This window comes from Xiphophorus maculatus, chromosome 16 (genome assembly GCF_002775205.1).
Source record: "Xiphophorus maculatus strain JP 163 A chromosome 16, X_maculatus-5.0-male, whole genome shotgun sequence".
NCBI lineage: Eukaryota > Metazoa > Chordata > Actinopteri > Cyprinodontiformes > Poeciliidae > Xiphophorus > Xiphophorus maculatus.
In genome coordinates, this window is record NC_036458.1 from 3,268,856 (window position 1) to 3,286,487 (window position 17,632).

General features: G+C 40.6%; 2 protein-coding genes across 3 annotated transcripts; both read left to right on the top strand.

Moving 5' to 3' along the window:
* Nucleotides 1-5,547, top strand: LOC102218728. The gene is made up of 5 exons (XM_005810315.2): nt 1-200; nt 1,533-1,699; nt 1,781-1,885; nt 3,769-3,900; nt 3,977-5,547. Exons 1-5 carry the CDS (start codon nt 185-187, stop codon nt 4,169-4,171), a joined length of 615 nt encoding a protein of 204 aa, XP_005810372.1. The 5' UTR covers nt 1-184; the 3' UTR covers nt 4,172-5,547.
* A 1,127-nt stretch (nt 5,548-6,674) lies between these two features.
* Nucleotides 6,675-17,632, top strand: samd14 (sterile alpha motif domain containing 14). Of its 2 annotated transcripts, none has more exons than XM_005810299.2 (12): nt 6,675-6,724; nt 7,099-7,352; nt 10,338-10,388; nt 11,900-12,057; nt 12,134-12,250; nt 12,341-12,527; nt 13,182-13,281; nt 13,381-13,449; nt 13,531-13,687; nt 16,137-16,256; nt 17,039-17,194; nt 17,274-17,632. In XM_005810299.2, exons 3-12 carry the CDS (start codon nt 10,352-10,354, stop codon nt 17,427-17,429), a joined length of 1,257 nt encoding a protein of 418 aa, XP_005810356.1. In that variant the 5' UTR covers nt 6,675-6,724; nt 7,099-7,352; nt 10,338-10,351; the 3' UTR covers nt 17,430-17,632. The 2 variants fall into 2 exon arrangements, with proteins under 2 accessions (XP_005810356.1, XP_023204360.1); XM_023348592.1 differs by lacking the exon at nt 6,675-6,724 and adding an exon at nt 6,725-6,740.

Genomic DNA, 17,632 nt, shown 5'->3' on the forward strand with positions numbered 1-17,632 from the left:
GATTCTGAGACTTCGTAACTTCGGGCTTACGGCATGACTCCCAGTCAATGGGAAACCCCGCGACGGAGCAGAGCAGAGCAGATAAAAGGTCCAAACTGGTCCAAATGGAAGCTGAAAGACAAACTCCGGAGCTGCGCAGCGGACACGCACTGACACACGCACACGCACGGCCACCCTGACAGACATGGACACCTGGACAGGTAGGTTCACAGCTGGAGAACATGCCGTCCACAGAGCTGTCAGGACTAGCAGAAACATCCGCTGGTTCTGGACTCGGCTTGTATGGGAGGCTGGTGATGCCAAAACCAGAAAATACAAAGCAAAACTGTTAATTGAATTAAAGCCTTAAAAGTGATTAATTAGTGATTTATTAGCATTAACAGACAGACTGTGGGCTGAAATAAACAGTTTCCAGATGTTTTCTGGGTACATTTGTATTTATTTGGCCAAAAACAGGAAGATTAGCAAATGTTAATGAAATGAACGTCGACCCTCAGTTTTCAGCATCACCTGTGTTTCATGAACACCACTGTGATCTCAGAAGACAATTAACAATCCTGAAATATAGTTGATTATTATTTTGTTTTTTTCTATTCATAAATGTGTTGCAGATATGGTTGAAAATTATACCAATATAAAAACAAAATTTTACCTTTTTTGCTACAATTTAAATTTCTTCCATCCCTTTTTATAGCCAGGAGGCATGTTGGAGTTTGCATGGATGTTGCATTGTCTTTATTAACTGTCATGGCGTAAAATTACCGCAGTGATTTTCAGGCATCTGTTTCTTAAAGTTGAGGTCAAATTTGCCATTTTTTAAGCTTTATATTTGTTTTACGAAAAGATGAAAATGCTGCCAATAAACTTACAAAAAAGGTCAAGATTTTAACATATTTAAATTGCAAACAATATTTTAAAAAATCGTCGATAGAAATAAAATCATTTCCTGAGGAATTGTCAAAGTGCAGACAATAATTCCATATATGGTAATTCAAGGCAACAGGAACTCTATGCGCAAATCATACAGAAAATCTCAAAATGCTTTTTGCACAAAAAAAAGAATATATCACAGGTTTGGCGTTTAGGAGACGTCGTGAAACAGGAAGTTAAATTAGAAGGGGTCTAAGAGGACTGGTCAAAATTCAACCGAGTTTTTAGTCAGAAAAGACGGAAATACAGAAATTCAAATTCCTCAAACTACTTTGATCCCAAAGGGAAATTAAATAAAATGTTAAAGGGGAAAGACAAAAAAACCTTTTGTGAAAACATTGTGATGACTCGTGAAAATTGTGCAAAATTTGCAAATGATTTGCTAAATTGCTAAATTCGCTAAATAAATTTAGCTAAATTTGTGAAATTAGCAAACGTCCTGCACAGACTCATCTAAAAATCAACTGAAATGAGATATCTTACACCCAGAATCAAATAAGTCTGCGTTTCAGTTCTGGATTTCTGTCAGATTGTTATGTTTGAAGTCTTATTCCTAGATAAATTTGGCACTAACAGAGTTCCGATTTGTTTCCTTCCTTCAGTTCTCAAGATGCTGCAGTACTTCCTGTTTGCATCTTTGGTCCGATCGGCTCCGGCCGGCTTGCCGTCCAACCTGCCGCCCGAGTTCAGAGAAACGGCCCTGAAGGCCATGACGCTCGGTGAAAAAATCCTCAAGGACATTTCTGCAGCGCACGCCGCCGCAGTCAAGGTAAAAACAGTTTGGTTGGTCCAGATTGGTTTTTTATTTCTTCTTCTTCTTTGGTTTTTAATGCGCTCCTGTCCTCCGTAGGATTTCAGCCTCGATTCATCAACATCCAACCTGCAGTCGATGGCAGTGATGATGGAAATCCCGTTGTCTCCCGTCATCCAGGCGGTGTCCCCAGAGTTTCCCCTGGTCAGTCTGAGGACGGGTGGGTTGGGTCTTTTGGGCGGTTCCACTGTGACTGGAGGATTTTGTTCTGCAGTTTGGTAGTTCAGGCTGTTCTAAGGGTTTCTCATTGGGTTTTTATGGGTAAAAGTAGATTTACCCATAAATTTTGTTTCCAGGAGCTGCTCAGACTCGTTGAGTGCTAGTCAGAATTTTTTTCTGTGGTTCTAAGAAAAGCCTTTGAGATGTTTTATGTGATGAGCTTTTTTTTTATGTCTTTTCAGTGGTTTTTATGGAATGTTTATGTTTAGCGAGGGTTTCTTAAATTGTGGTTTTATTGGTTCTTCATCGCCTTTGAGGCGGTTTGCACAAAGGTTTTTTGTTTCTTGACAGTTCAGGTGGTTCTTAGGACTTTTTTTGGAGAATGTACTTTAACTTTCAGAGAGTTTGATGTCTCTGGATGATGAAATAGTTACATAAATCTAAATCTACGACCCGTTGAGTCTTCATGTTTAGTCTCTTGTGGCTTGGTGTTTCCTTCAAAGGTTTAGAGATCATCCAGTTTCTTCTCATGTTCATTTGATTTATGTTTGGTTCCTTTGTGGATGTTTTAGTGTAAAACAGTTTGAGGTTAACTCTAATTGCTTGGAGTATTTTACGAGGCTTTAGGAATCCTAGAGGTAGGCAGGGTTGGGACTTGGCTCTTCTTCTTTGTTGGTTCATTAGACAATGAGTCATTTTTTGTTTGAGGAATGTTTTTAATTGAGTTCCTGGTATAAAGAAAAAAATCAAGGGTCATAAATAGGTGAATCTTTATGTTTCATTTAGTTTCTGTCAGGTTCGGGTTACAGTGGTTCTGTGGTTTTCAGGTTGGGGGAAACTTGAAACTGCTACTTTGTATGTTACTGACCAGCTTGTTGCTAGGTAACCATAGAGCAGGGGTCTCAAACTCCAGTCCTGGAGGGCCGCTGTCCTGCAACTTCTAGATGTGCCTCTGCTGCACCATCTGAACAGAATAATTAGGTCATTAAGGCTCTGGAGAACCGATCTACACCAGGAGGAGGAAATTTAGCCGTTTCATTCCAGTGTTTTGTAGCTTTTTCACATTTAAAACCTGCAGGACAGCGACTGGAGGACTGCAGTTTGAGACCCCTGCCATAGAGTGAGTGGGGCTAAGCTAGCCACCAAGCTAGCTTAGCTGACCATGAGGGGTTGAGATTTAAGTCTTTCCTCTGCCTACATCCCCAGAATGCAGTGCGGTTCTTGATCGGTGTTCAGTGAAATTATTGAATATTCTATTGGATGTATTTTCTATTGATACTGATCAAGTGTCTATTGTGATAGATATCGTTATTGTTTTATCGGCCAGCCCTAAACTAGAGGTGCAGACGGTTCTTAGGAAGATTTATAGCGAATAAAAGTGAGATTGCTGAATCCGAAGAGCTTTTATTTAAATTTAAATTACCTGGGATCATTTTATTATTATTATGGTGTTAGTACATGAAGTTGAGCCTGATGTTTCCTGCAGGTTTTTAATGGGACATTGAAGGTTTCTGAGCAAAAAAACAAACTCTTACCAAGTATTTTTGGTCTAGTTCGTAGTGCAGATATGTCAGTACACTTTAAATAAGACAACACTAACTTACAAACACCTTTTCAGAAAAATATATGGGCTTGTTTTAAGTAAATAATTTCTTAATATTGATGAAGAAGTACTAGTAAATTTTTTAAATCAGTATTACAGAAAGGTTAGTTACCTCTTGTTTCAAGTTTACTAGGATATTTGTACTAGAAAGTAGACCAAAAACAACTGGTAAGATTTCATTTTTTTCAGTGTTCATGTTTGAGAATATTTCTGCTCTAAACTTCTGTAGGAGTTTAATCATGTTTTTGTTTGTCGCCCCCTGCAGGAGACATTAGTTAGCCACATGCTAGCAGGTGTTCAGATGTACCAGAACCTGCTGGAGGTTCTGTCCAGCAAAGTGAGCGGTCTGGATGACCTGAGAGCGGACCTGCGCGACCTGCTGAATCACATCAACAAGGTAAAGCCTCGCGTCACGTGACCGACAGTCTTGTGATCAGGCGTCTGATTGGCTAACAGCTGTCTGTTTGTTGCAGCTAAAGGAGGTGGCGCAACTTACGGTGGAAGTTTCGGATCAGAACCCGAGCACGAACCTGGCCTCTCATCTCCAGAACAGCCACAACGTTCCGGTGGCCTTCCGACTGACGTTTACTCGGCTGCGCTCCTTCTGTCATGACTTGAACCGGACCTTCAAACACCTCTCCAAGCTGTCAGCTGCAGGTGCACGCTAAGCCCCGCCCACCTGGGCCGACTCAATAGCTGCGCTTCCATTGACTATTAAAGTGCACAATTTCACATTTCGAAATATTTTCACTTATTTTGAAAAAATGTGTTTTTTGATAAAAACTTTGGTGCCAGGATGAGGCATCAAAATTGGTTTATTCTGCAAACCTGCAGTCACACGAGTCACAGCAGGATGTTACCGCTGCTGGAAACCATGAAGAAGACAGGAAGTAGTCGGAGGTTCATGGCGGTGAATGTTTTTAAATAACTTACAGCGTGAACAAACTTATTCATGTGTGATTTTAATTACATTTCTTATTTAACATGTTCTTGTGAGTATTCGTGGAATTTTAGCTGCATTTCTATTACAATTCCACACAAAACTTTGAAGATGTTACGCTAATGTAAAAGAAACTGTTTGCAACTAAATTAAATTAGAAAAGCAATGAAAATCACGCATGAATAAGTTTGTCCACCCGATAAGTCATTTAAAAAAACATGCGGCGTCGTCATCCTCCAACCACTTCCTGTAGTCACATCCGGTTGTTGATCATAGGACTTCCTGTGACTCGAACAAATTTTGCAAACTGCATTAACTTTTATACAGCTGGAAACCCCAAAATTCTAGCAGTAAAACTTTATCAAAAAATTTACGTTTTTCCAAAATTATCCAAATTTAATTTCCTAACTCCAGTTTTCCAACAGTCAGTGGAGGCGCAGCTACAGACAAAGTTTTACGCACATTTGTAGTGGAAACGCAGTTACTGGAACGATGTGGAATGTAAAGTCAGAGCTCAATCAGAACCGACTGAAGGATCTGGTGCAGTTTGGTTCTGCTAGGTAAAGATCCTAAAAGCTGCTGGCCAGTTATCGGACCATCTACGCTGAATCAGATCCAGAAGAATCCTGAAGCTCAGTGTCTGTTCCGGCACGTCGGGCCGCTGCGCATGTTGAGGACTATCAGGAATGCGAGCGCTGCCGCGGGGACAAACATGTTTACAAACCTTCTAAGAAGCCAGAAAGAGCCGATTGTGAGTTTTGATGGAGGTTCTGCAGGTCCGGACCCGCTCGGCGCTCGAAGGAATCTCTCCTTCTGCTGTTAATCGGCCTCATTACTGGAAAAGCAGCAGACTGACAGCAAGCAGTTTGATGAATGTTGAAACTTCTTATTACCTGAGGCTGGAACAGATCAGAGTTGAACTTTTATTACTGCAGAGACAATCGGATCAACCGCATCTTACATTTGTTTACTTTCTGTTAATGTAAACAACCTCCGGACTACCTGAGCGTTATGCTGCCACCTGCCTGCAACATTTTTTATGTTTTGTTTTTTATGTTTTTAAAAAATGTTTTTGTTTTCAAGACTTTGAGACTTTTATTTTGAAAATCCTGTTGGCTCACCAAATGATTTTATTTATCAGCTGTTGTTTTTTTAATTTATTGATATTTATTTGGTATTTATTAAAGTATTTATTAACATCACTGACAGGTTGTTTTATGTATGTATCGTTATTTATTTATTTGAGTCAAACTGAACTAAGTCAGATCGCTGGTAAAAGGTCACTGAGGGCGAGCGAGCCTGACATCACACACTGATGACATCATCACTGCCTCGTCCTCACATGACCTCAGGTCGACCCAGCTGACTCAGGTTGAATTGTTCTGCTGTGTGGAATAATACTCATGTCTGTACATTTCAAAACGTACAGAAATGTAAAGATTGATAAAGATTTCAAAATAAAATCATTAAATGTTAAAAAAATGTATTTGATTGTGGATGATTTTATATTTAGAATAAAATTTGATCCAATGTTTTATCTGAAAAACAGCTACATTAATTTCCTAATAAAACAGTTATTTTTAAGGATTATCATATAAAATCAACTTTTTAAAAACTTCACATCATGTTTTAATGTTTTATATAAAACAAACCTGGTTGCTTTGTTTCTTTTCTGCATGTTTGAAAAATCCTTGACTTACTATAAATTACAAAAATTCACCAGACACACACATGCAGTTTTTGTTAAATTTTCATAAGTTTTATATTGAAAGAAATTGTTTAAATATATTTAATTATTTTATTCATAATTAATTATTTCCATTTTGTTTTCTAATATCCTCAAATTTCCATATAACTTTATATTGTGGTTTGTCTGATGCTGTAATTTTTAAATGTTAAATGATTTATGTTTCGATCAGTTACTCAGTTACTCAGTTGAATTTTTACCAAATACTTTTTCACTCTTGAGTAATTTCTTCGACGTCTACGTTTTACTTGAGTAAAAACATGTTTAAGTAGATACTCTTACTTGATTTTAATCCATTTTTACACACTTTACTCTCCTCTGTTGATAAATACATTTTTATAATAACTGAAGGTAACAGGTACTTGATTGTGTTTGGAATATATGTAACACTGGCCCTTTAATACACTTTTTCTGTAAAAACTAATAGAAAAGTGATATTAATTAAAATACGTTTCTGTCCTGCTCGAGTCCAACCAGCAGAGGGCGCTGCTGCAGCAAAAACCGCCCCGGGATCCTGATAAGGAAGAAAACAAGGTGACACTGCAGAGAGGTTCATGTTTGGCTTTATATCTCTGTTATAAACTGAAACCTTCAGGTTTTGTATCTAAAAGTGTGATAGCAGCATCCTGAGATGATTTAGAAAGAAAAGATTATGAGAAACCTGCAATAATTATGTAATTATCTGTAATTTATTAATGTTTTCTATTGTTTCTATGTAAAGTATTTTTATTTTTAGCCTCAAAGCCTAAGAATCAGCTGTTTTTCTGAGATATTTCGTAATGTTTTTCAGTCTCATCATCCTCTGCTGTCTTTGTCCATCCCTCCATCTCCTCCATCCAATCCTCCTCCTCCTCCTCCTCCTCCTCCTCCTCCTCCTCCTCCTGCTGTCCTTGGAGCTGCTGTTTCAGGACCAGGCTGCAGTGTTCTGCTGAGTAGCGGTGAAACAGCACTCGCTCGTCAGCAGACAGCTCTCAGCTGAGCCCCTCAGGAGGGAAACTACGGCTCCCAGAATCCTCCTCTGCAGCCCAAAGTCAGTTCGGATCCGAGAGGGACCCCAGAGGAACTCTGGGAGACGTGGTCCGAGTCCATCAGCTGCTCCCGGAGGCAGAGGGAGGAGAGGCTGACGTGCCATGACAACAGTCGGAGGGAGACGCGCTGAGAGGTGAGACCATCTGTTTGTTTCTCTTTCTGTGTCTCTTCATCGTCCTCCGTCCCTCCTGTCTGCTGTCCAACCTGTCCAACCCTCTGCGTCTGCCTGACGGCGTGTCTTACAGCCGGGAACATTGTGTGTTTGTCTCAGAACAGCAGAGACAGTGTGTTTGCGTGCGTGCGTGCGTGTGTGTGTGCGTGTGTGTGTGTTAAAACATCTCCACCCAGCCTGTAGTATCTCCCAGACCTCCTGAGATGATGCAGCAAACAGGAAAACCAGAAATCAGGACACAAAAATCACAGAAATGAAAGGAAAAACGTTTGAACACCATCTGCTACAGCAGTGTTCAAAGTGTGGTCTGGGATCCCTGGACTGATCTTTTCTATTTTCATTTTTATTTATTGCAGACGAATTAAAATCTTAGGATAGAAAATGTTGGCAACAGCACCAAGTATTTAAAGTCTGATCTTTTTACTGTCACAATAACAGATTTAGCTGAACTTATTGAGATAAACGATAATATTGATGTTTTGAGAACATTTTCAACTGATGATGCAAGAACACGTCATCAAATATCAATAAGCTTTAAATTCTAAAAACCATGTAGCACTGGAACTGGAAGACATTTTAAAATTCAAAATAAACAAACAAAACAACAAATGAAATGGATTATGACGTCTCTGTAAACAACATTGTCCTTCAAGGAAAGGAGCAATTTGAGACCAAAGCAGCAGATTATTTCTGCCAATAATCTCCCAATTATTGGTAGAAAGAGAGAGAAGAGAAAACCAATAAATTATGTAAATGTAAATGAAATAAAAGTCTATTTCAATACCAGAGAATTAATTCTATTTTTATTTTCAGCCAACAACTCTAAAAATTAGCAAATTATATCCCTTCCTTTAATGAGGCAAATATGAAAAACCGTTTTATAAAAACTTACACATTACTTACAAAAATTTAGAAAAAAATCTGTATTTTGTTTCTTTTAGTGTCTTTTTTCCCTTATTTTTAGTCTTTTCAACCTGATTATTTTGACCAACGTGACAAAAAGTTTGGACACCCCTGATCTACCACTGCTCATATTCTGGTTTCTCTCTCCTCATCTCAATATTTGATGATATTTTTAACTCTTAATTTCCAGTAGGAGCCGCAGCAGAAGAATGAAGCTGAGTAAACTTCATGGCTGCAGCCAAGGATTAATTTAGTCATCGATTCTTCTATTCTGACGATTATCTACAAATCAAAATAATTACTGATCTGAGTATAAATGTACATATACTACAGATAATGATTGATTACGATTATTGACAATTATTTCAATAATATTCATCACAATTCATGTGATTAATCTTTTCATCCGTGTTTCTTTCCAGATCACTGTCCTCCTTTATGTTGTGATTAAACTCTTTACCTGCTTCACCAACTTTCAGTCACTTTTAAAGGACTAAACATTTTATGCATTCATTTTTGGTAAAACTGACTTTTTTTAGCTTTATATTATGTTTCAACGTTATTCCCTCATCAACAACAAGCATAGAGTCTTGCATTAATTCTCTTGAATCCCATTCAGCTCCTTCAGACTAGCAGCAGCAATTAGCAAACACCCGGTGAAACTGTGCATCTGCTGAGCTCATTCTACAAAATACGTCTTAGAACAATAATAAAGGATTAATGGTGAAACATTGTTTTAATGATGTACTGAAGGCAGCATGTCAGAAACAGCAGGAGCTTCTTAAAGAGACAGAGACCCAATTTCTAGGTGTCAAATTACAAAGTCAAATTTATTTTAAGTCAACAGAAACCAACATCAATGATTGTGTTATAAAATGTCACTTTGTCTCTGAAAAACACATCTTTAAGACATTTTTTCCCCTGTAAAACCATATTAGATGCTTTTGCTCCTGAGATTTTCTCTACTAGGAGTCATCCTCCAGAGGAGCGCCGTGTGAGGGAAGCAGAAACCGGCAGATATTAACCCGACGAGCGTTTCCTGCGTGGAACATCAGGTTTTACCAGAGCAGGACGAAGTGGGTCAGTAGCATCAGCTGAGAGACGCCGTCTCCCTGCTGACTTCTTGCCTCAGGACTTAGTGTGTCTTCACACAGCAGCCGTGTGTTCCAGCTGAATCCTTAACGAGGCAGTTCAGAGGTCAACTGCTCTGGGAGTTTGGAGGAGGAAGAAGAGGAAGAGGAGGAGGGACTCAGATCATCTGCGTTTCTTCAGGAAGCTGAATGTTTCCTGTGGACCAGCTGGTCATTGTGGCGCCTTATGTCTCATGTCAGTCTTTGTTAAAAGCCTGATATTGCCTTTATGATGCAGTCTGGATCAGAACCTTAACAGAACTGGGGAAGCTGAGTGTTGATGCGTGACATTAACGATGAAGATGTGTCATCAGATCCAGGGATGAAGCTGCTGGTGAGTTTCAGGGAAAAGATCAGATTCTGGAGGAACTTGCTGAAAGCGGACATTCTGGAGTGAGAAAACCTGAAGAACAATGCTCCTCCTCATGCTGTTTACAACAGTTACTACAGTTTCACTGAGCAGTGGTTTGTATGTTGAGCTCAGCAGACTCACAGTTCCACCAGGTGTTTGCTAATAGCTGCTGCTGCTAGTCTGAAGGAGCTCCGTTTAGGTTTAGGTGTTCAGGTATCCCTGAATGGCTGCTACAGGAGATTCCCGGATTCCTCAAACATGCATGAAAGAATCACAGCAACACTCCAGGTGTGTTTTTGATAAATGAATGATATTATAACATGATGTAAAGCTAAAAAAGTCAATTTTACGTAACACCTCCCCTTTAAAAACTATTTATCATCAGGCAAATCAAAACTGTCCCAGTGCAGACGAGATGGTCATAAAATGTTTCTTAGCCGTAACGTAAACGGCTAAGATGTGTTAGCAGCGTTAGCAGCAGAGATAATATGTGTTTGATGCTGTTTGACATTTTGTCCCTTCTGTCCCACCGTCCTCTGTCTGTCTCCTGTCTCTGAGCAGATAATCACAGAGCCATGTCTGCAGGCCTGGAGGACACAGACAACGTGTTCGGTGAGCCTCACAGAACCACTAATGGACTCATTTACACATTAATGATGATTATGCGGCTCGTTCTGAGCACTTTAGCGCCTCCTGCTGGTCATTATTAGGCAGTGATGATTTATCTACATGAAATAACTGAACAGGAAGAACTCAGCAGCTGGTAAAGTCAATGAAATCACTTGAAAACATCTAAAAGTCTGCAGGATTCTGCTTTCCTCCTCTTTCTCTTTCTTTGTTCTCCAGCATTGTCTCGTTTTTCTCCCCCACCCTCCGGTTCATCCATCCATCATCCTTCCATCCTCTGTTTCATTAAATCTCCATCTTCTCTCTCTCTGTCGCCTCATTTTACTGCCCAACACATCTTCCCTTCCTCCCCCATCAGGTTTACCTCCCCCATCCGTCTTCCCCCCTGGGAAATAAACCTCCATCAGCTCAGTGTGTGTGCGAGGCTGTGTGTGTGTGCGTGTGTGTGTGTGTGTGTGTGTGTGTGTGTGGGTGTGTGTGTGCGCGTGCGTGGGAACCCTTTATTCCTCTGAGGAGATTGTTCACATCCTGAATAAGAGTTATCCTAACAAGAGAGCAAACAGACATGCACTGCTGCCACACTGGTCGTCATGGAGACGGGAGGTTAATACATCAAGCAGATTGTTTAAATAAGTTTAAATAATCGACAAAACCGAGACGAAATGCTTCAATGCGGAGATATTTTCACACTCACAGAATATCAACAAGACAAAGTTCCTGCTTGTTTTATTTGCCTTTTAGAGGCCATTTACTCTAGTGTGTGTGTGTGGGCGTGTTTGTGTGTGTGTGTGTGTGTGTGTGTGTTTGTGTGTGTGTGTTTGTGTGTGTGTGTGTGTGGGCGTGTTTGTGTGTGTGTGTGTGTGGGCGTGTTTGTGTGTGTGTGATGGTCAGCATGCTGAATATTTGATGGCGCTCTGATGGACTGAGTGGGAGGAGGAGGAAGAGCTTATTAAGTTAAAAACTTGATGCATCATCAGAACAAAACTGTGGAATAAACATGAACTGATGTTACACAGTCAGTCCGTCCATCGATACATCCATCATCCATTCATCCATCCATCCATCATCCATTCATCCATCCATCCATCCATCCATCCATCCATCCATCCATCCATCCATTTGTCCGTTGTGGATGATGGATGGATGGATGGATGGATGGATGGATGATGGATGGATGTATCGATGGATGGATGGATGCATCGATGGATGATGGATGGATGTATCAATGGACGGATGGATGATGGATGGATGATGGATGGACAGACGGACGGATGGACGGATGGATGGATGGATGATGTCCAGTATCATGGTGGTATTGAAGCGGGTCATTAAATCTCCATATTGTTCACTGAGGTTTTTAAACCACTTCCTTCCTTTCTGGGCTTCATTTTGTCTGTTTATTTTTTACAGATTAATTTTTTCACCTCCAGTTTTCTAGACTTCTTCCCAAAGCATCAAGCTTCTCCACAGTAACCGAATAAACCCGTCTCCTGCAGACCTGAACGAGGCCGTCCCGGAGACAGAGCTGCTGGACAACAGCATCCAGAAGGGCCGGGCCCAGCTGTCCGTCAAAACGCGCCGCCACCGGCCCTCGCGCTCCCGTTACCGTGACAGCGTGAGCTCCACGGAGGGAGACGACGGCTTCGACAGGAAGGTAGAGTCCAGTCTGAAGCTGGTGTGTTTTATACCAGTCACGATCCGATCGGCTGATCTTCTGAGTGTGTTACCAGGAAAGTCCGGTACAGTCGGCCCGCTCACCTCTACACCTGGCCATGAGAGGCTCCTCCCCCTCACCTGATTTACTTGTGTCGTCCAGAAGCCCCGCCTTTTCCTTCGACGCATCGCTGGTGAGACCGATCAGAAGGAATCATACAGAGCTTTTACTTTTGAAAAAACATGAAAAAGAATCTTCTTCCTGTTTCACCTTGCCGTCTCAGGGGCGTCGGTCTCCAGAGGACGAGGGCGCCTCATTGGCCGCTCCACCACGGGGGCGATACCATCAGCTGACCAACGCCACGTCACAGGAGGCTCTGGTGACGCCGAGCAGCTCGCCGTCTAAATCCTGCCCCTCCTCTGACTGCTCACCTGTATACATGAGGAGGAACAGGAGGCCGGACAGCGAAGGTACACACACCTGGACACACACCTGGACACACACCTGTAAATAGTCATTTAGCTCTAGTCTTGATTATAGGAGCTATAAACACAACTTTAATGCACCTGGAGAAACATTAGTAAATACAGTCGCTTTGCATACACAACAGACTATAGGAGCTTTGAACACACCTGGATACACACACAACTAGACACACATATGCTGTTGTCTGACATACTGTATGTCCCTGGTTTTGATATAAAGAGCCATAAAGAATAAAACACACCTGTATGCCCACCTGTAAATACAGTGAATTAGCTTATATTCCCCAAAATGCCTGGATACACACCTGGATACACACAGAAAATTCACAATTGCATTCATATACAACTGAGAAGTGCAATTAATTCCATTCATCTGGGATTTGTCTTTGCTTTCGATATAAAGAGCTGAACAATTAAACACACCTGGATGCACACCTTTAACGCAGCTGTAAATACGTCGTTTAGCTTATATTGATGATTATAGGAGCCATAAACGCAACTGGAAACAAGGACACAAAACAATTTAATATTGTAAATGAACTATCCTGATAGTGGGTGTTATAAACACACCTGTAACTCACCTGTAAACAGGGAATCACATGTTCCTGCTCCTAATTTATAATCACTTGTTTGTTTCAGTTCTGGTTTCTGATACGAGTCGAGACACGAGTCCAGCCGATCCCGGCAGTCCGACCGTCGTCTTTGACAAGAAGACAAAGAGACGTTTCCTGGATTTAGGGTGAGTAAACTGAGTTCTCCTACACAAGTTAAACATAAAAGCTACGTTTCTGTCCAACCGCCCTCGTCTCAGTCAGTGATGGTTTCCTTTGTGTCTCAGGGTGACGCTCAGACGTTCCTACATCAGAGTGAGGAAAGATAAATCCAACAGGCTCTCTGTGGGCAGCAGGTGGGTCCATCACCAACATGACCTTCTGCTTCCTCCAGAACCACTTGATTAACCGATGTTGGACATGTCTCCTGTCCTCAGAGAACCGTCTGAGAGTCCGTCTCGGTCCTCTGGATCCTTCGTCTCGTTTTCCTGGTTCACTGAAGGTCGGGGGTCCTTCTCCTCCTCTGGGACTCCTCCATGTTCTCCCAAAATCCCCCCGCTGGGCTCCCAGAGACCCAGGAAGTCCCACTCACAGGTACTTTCTTCTTTAGGCCTGAAGTACGAGGTCCAGAATATGGTTCTGAACGAGAAGTAAAGGGTTTATGCAGTTTTTTGGATGTACTTGAATGCATCATGTTGCAGCTGATCAGGACGTCTTTCAGGCCCAGAATAAATCGCAAGAAAACATTTTAATAGTCGGAAAGTTATTTTGCCATTACATGAATATGTCTTTCTGAAAGCAGAGCAACACAAACAGTTAGTTCAGAGAACTATTATGCTAAATTTACATTTTGCATGTTTTGTTCTTCCATTTGTGTCTCAACTGCTTCTAAAAAAAAGCCCAAGCAATTAAAAAACATCACATAGTAACTTTTTGACTATGTGTCAATGTGTTCTGGTGTCTGAAAAATGAGCTGTTTCTAAAACCTAGTGATTGTTAAGCCGCACTCAACGGGCAATGTGGCGTTACCTAGCAACCGCAGCAAAGCCTAGCCCATCACCTAGCAACCCAAGCAGAGCTCCAGTACGTTAGATCAGCTGGTTTTACCACTGTATGCGCTGTACAATGGCTGCTGGAAAAGACAAGTGTTTTCTTGTTGACTTACCATCCAGAAATTCTGCATTCTGGTTGGTTGTGGAGTAGGCTCTACTTATGCTTTTCACAGATGTGTGATTATATAGTTGTGCATCTGTTTGCAGCCATTTTCATGTGTGTGTAAACGTTGAGTTGGGGGGCGTGGCCAGCAGCAGCTTACTTGGATTTAAAGTGACAGAATCCCTGAAACAGATCATTCTGACATGAACAGACTAAAATCTCATTATCTAAGAATGATTTGTGCAAAAAAAAAAATTAATTAACATGTTGTGTGTAGTCCATAAATCTATCCTAACCTGATCAGGGAAACATAATAAAAGTTTAGGCTGCATTCTCACCATCCCTGTTTAGTGCACTTTAATTGAGCTCGAGTTTGTTTGTCTAAGCAGGGCAGGGCAGTCCTGGTCCTCCAGGAGCAGGATTGGTACAACATACTTGAATCAAATAGCTGAATCACCTCCTAAGTGCGGTCAAGTTCTCCAGAGTTCTGCTAATGACGTCATTATTTGACTCAGGTGTGTTGAAGTAGAGACACGTCTAAAAGTTGCAGGAGGCCCTTGAGGCCTGGAGTTGCCCCCCCTGGTCTAGAGGTTCGTTTAGGGGCGTGTGAATATGTAATCGAACTCTGATGTGGACAAAAACAAAAAGATTCTGGTCTGCCTACAATCTTAGGTCTCAGTTCGGTTGAAGTGAACTGATTTGACATCTGATGGAGCAGTGAATCTATTTGCAGCAGGTAGATTAGTTCTGATTGGTTGACGGGGTCACATGACCCCCAGCTGCGGTTTGCGTTGCGGTCAGTGAAATATGTGGTGGTCAGATTCAGCAGGAAGCTCCGGTTTCCGACTCCTGTAGTCCATCATTACAGATCCATTAGAGCCGCAGCAGAGATCCTCCAGCAGGAGCCGCAGAGTGATGTCTCACTCTGAGGCGAATGCTGGAGTCTGTCTGCTGGGATCTGGGAACGATTGAAACCCACCAGTGGGCTGCTGAAGGTTTCCACTGACACAATGAAGACTCAGTTCTGGATCCTTGTTGACCATAAATCTTTCTTATTGAATTATTTTTTAAAAAATAATGGAAAGTAAAAGGTTTATTTTATTTTTCTGGATTGATGCTGTTTTGTGTCATCATGTCTGCAGGGTTTCATGTTTACTGTTCTGTTTTAAACTGTTCCAGTAAAATTAAAGCCTAAAATCCAACTTTAATTCCATCCTTAAACCAAAAATATATTTCAACAGATGATAAAATATGGGGCTGAAATGATTAATGACAGTAATCGTGATTAATTGATTACTGAAGTAATTCTCAACTAATTTAGTAACTGATTAATTGTTAACTGAAGTATGCAAGCTCTAAAATGGTCATTTGCTGAAAGAACAAAAATACTCAGAGCCATAATTAAGACAAAATTGTACAAAAAATGTTTGGATTTTAAATTATAAACCTCTCAAGTGGCATCATTTCAGCTTTGTTAATGTTTTTTTTATACATATAAAAAAATCTCCTCCAATTATTAAATTGGCTAATCCAAAATATAACCAACAGATCATCCGAAGGAATACTGATATTTCATTTTAGACAATACAATTCTTATTTAAAAATGAATTTAATTATTTGTTTATTTGCAGCTTTTAATGTATTTCTAATGTTGAGTAAAAAGGCTTAATTAGTAAATGAAAAATCAAGAGAATATTCTAACGTTTTTTATCTGATAATTGATTAATCGTCAGAATAATAGATTAATCGATCACCAAAATAATTTGTTTGTTGCAACCGTAATAAAATAGTTTTCATGCAAATTGTGATTTTTAAAAGATTTGCAATAAAAAAACCTGAATATAAGAGAAAATATTTTATAATTATGTTGTTTCTGCTCTTTGCCCAGGAGTCGGCTCTCAGTGAAGAGTTTTCTCCTCCTCCCACCTCCTCTTCCACCTCTCCTCCTCCAGAGTCGTCCTCCAGATCCTCCCATCCGTACCACACCCTGTCCCAGTCCTCCGATGAGGTGATGCTCTGAAATCCCAAAATATATCTGGGTTACAGTCCTTCGATAAAAGGATTTTATCAATTAATCGAATTTTTAGTTTTTGAAGATTTAATTTTTGGAAAATTGGGATGCTTTTCACCAATGCAACCCTTGGGTTTCCATAGAAACGAGTGATCTCAGCATGTCCAGATATGCTCAAAAAAATAAAGGGAACACTTAAACAGGTGTTTAACACTTAAAGTGTTTCCTTTATTTTTTTGAGCAGTATATATAAAATAAATATTTTGTTTTATTTTTAAAATAAAACAATTATATTTTTTCATTTTTAGTCATTTCTATTTTTAGAAAAGAAAGGGAGAATTTTTATTTTTATTTTTAAGCCATATCCCCCCGGCCTGTCCTGAGTTATTCCAGATTTACTTCCTCCTCTTTGAGGAGCCGTTTGTAAAGTCACACAGTAAAAATGTAACAGCAATATTTTGGTTTATTTGACTTGCTATAGAGAAACAAAATGTTATTCCTACATTTATAAATGTCAAAGTTCCAAATAAATATTTAATTCACAATATAAATATTTCGTTTCAAAAGCTAAAGATATATTTTGTAAACTAAATATTTGGCTTGTGAATTAAATATTTTGTTTGGATTTCTGACATTTATAAATGTAGGAGTAACATGGTGAAAATATGACTTTGAAAGATGAACACCCACATTTCTTTTCTCAGTGACAGACTAAATAAAACTAATTATTGCTGTTAATTTTTTAGTGTGTAACTGTCCAAACGTCTCCTTCTCCTCAGCCCTGTGACGAGCCGTCCTCCTCCGTCTCCTCCTGGTCGACCCAGGAGGTTTGCCAGTGGCTCCGAGGACTCCACATGGACCAGTACGTCCCAGAGTTCAGCGCCAGAGACATCGATGGAGAGCAGCTGCTGCAGATGGACGGCACCAAGCTGAAGGTGACGATGAGGATGGTGGTGATGATGGGATCACTCCTCCAGAGGAACTCTGACCCTCTGCTGTCTCTGTCCTCTGCAGGGTCTGGGCGTGCTCAGTTCGTCCGACCGCAGCACTCTGAAGCGCCGCATCAAAGACGTCCAAACTGCGGCGGAGAAAGAGAGGAAAGCTCTGGACAAACTGGAGAAACAGAAGGAAAAACAGCGCAGGAAAGACCAGGAGCAGCGCAGGAACTGACTACCACCACCAGAGGGAGCCAGACGATAGTCCACGGATTCCTGTCAGAGTGAGACTTCAACCGCAATGAACTATCTGTGGTTTTTATGGAAAACCTGGAATTCCTGACTGCAGATTTCCAGACCTGGAAACTGGTTTGAGGAAATGAGACTGAGAGAAAGTTCTGGAGAAACATGAAAAATTATTAAATCTTTCAAACATTT

Coding starts and splice junctions, on each gene's coding strand:
- LOC102218728 (XM_005810315.2), top strand. Junction 1,886..3,768: donor TGTCCCCAGAGTTTCCCCTG/GTCAGTCTGAGG, acceptor CGCCCCCTGCAG/GAGACATTAGTTAGCCACAT. Junction 3,901..3,976: donor TGCTGAATCACATCAACAAG/GTAAAGCCTCGC, acceptor TGTTTGTTGCAG/CTAAAGGAGGTGGCGCAACT.
- samd14 (XM_005810299.2), top strand. CDS start 10,352: ATGTCTGCAGGCCTGGAGGACACAGACAACGTGTTCG. Junction 13,282..13,380: donor AGACGTTTCCTGGATTTAGG/GTGAGTAAACTG, acceptor TTTGTGTCTCAG/GGTGACGCTCAGACGTTCCT. Junction 13,688..16,136: donor CCAGGAAGTCCCACTCACAG/GTACTTTCTTCT, acceptor CTCTTTGCCCAG/GAGTCGGCTCTCAGTGAAGA.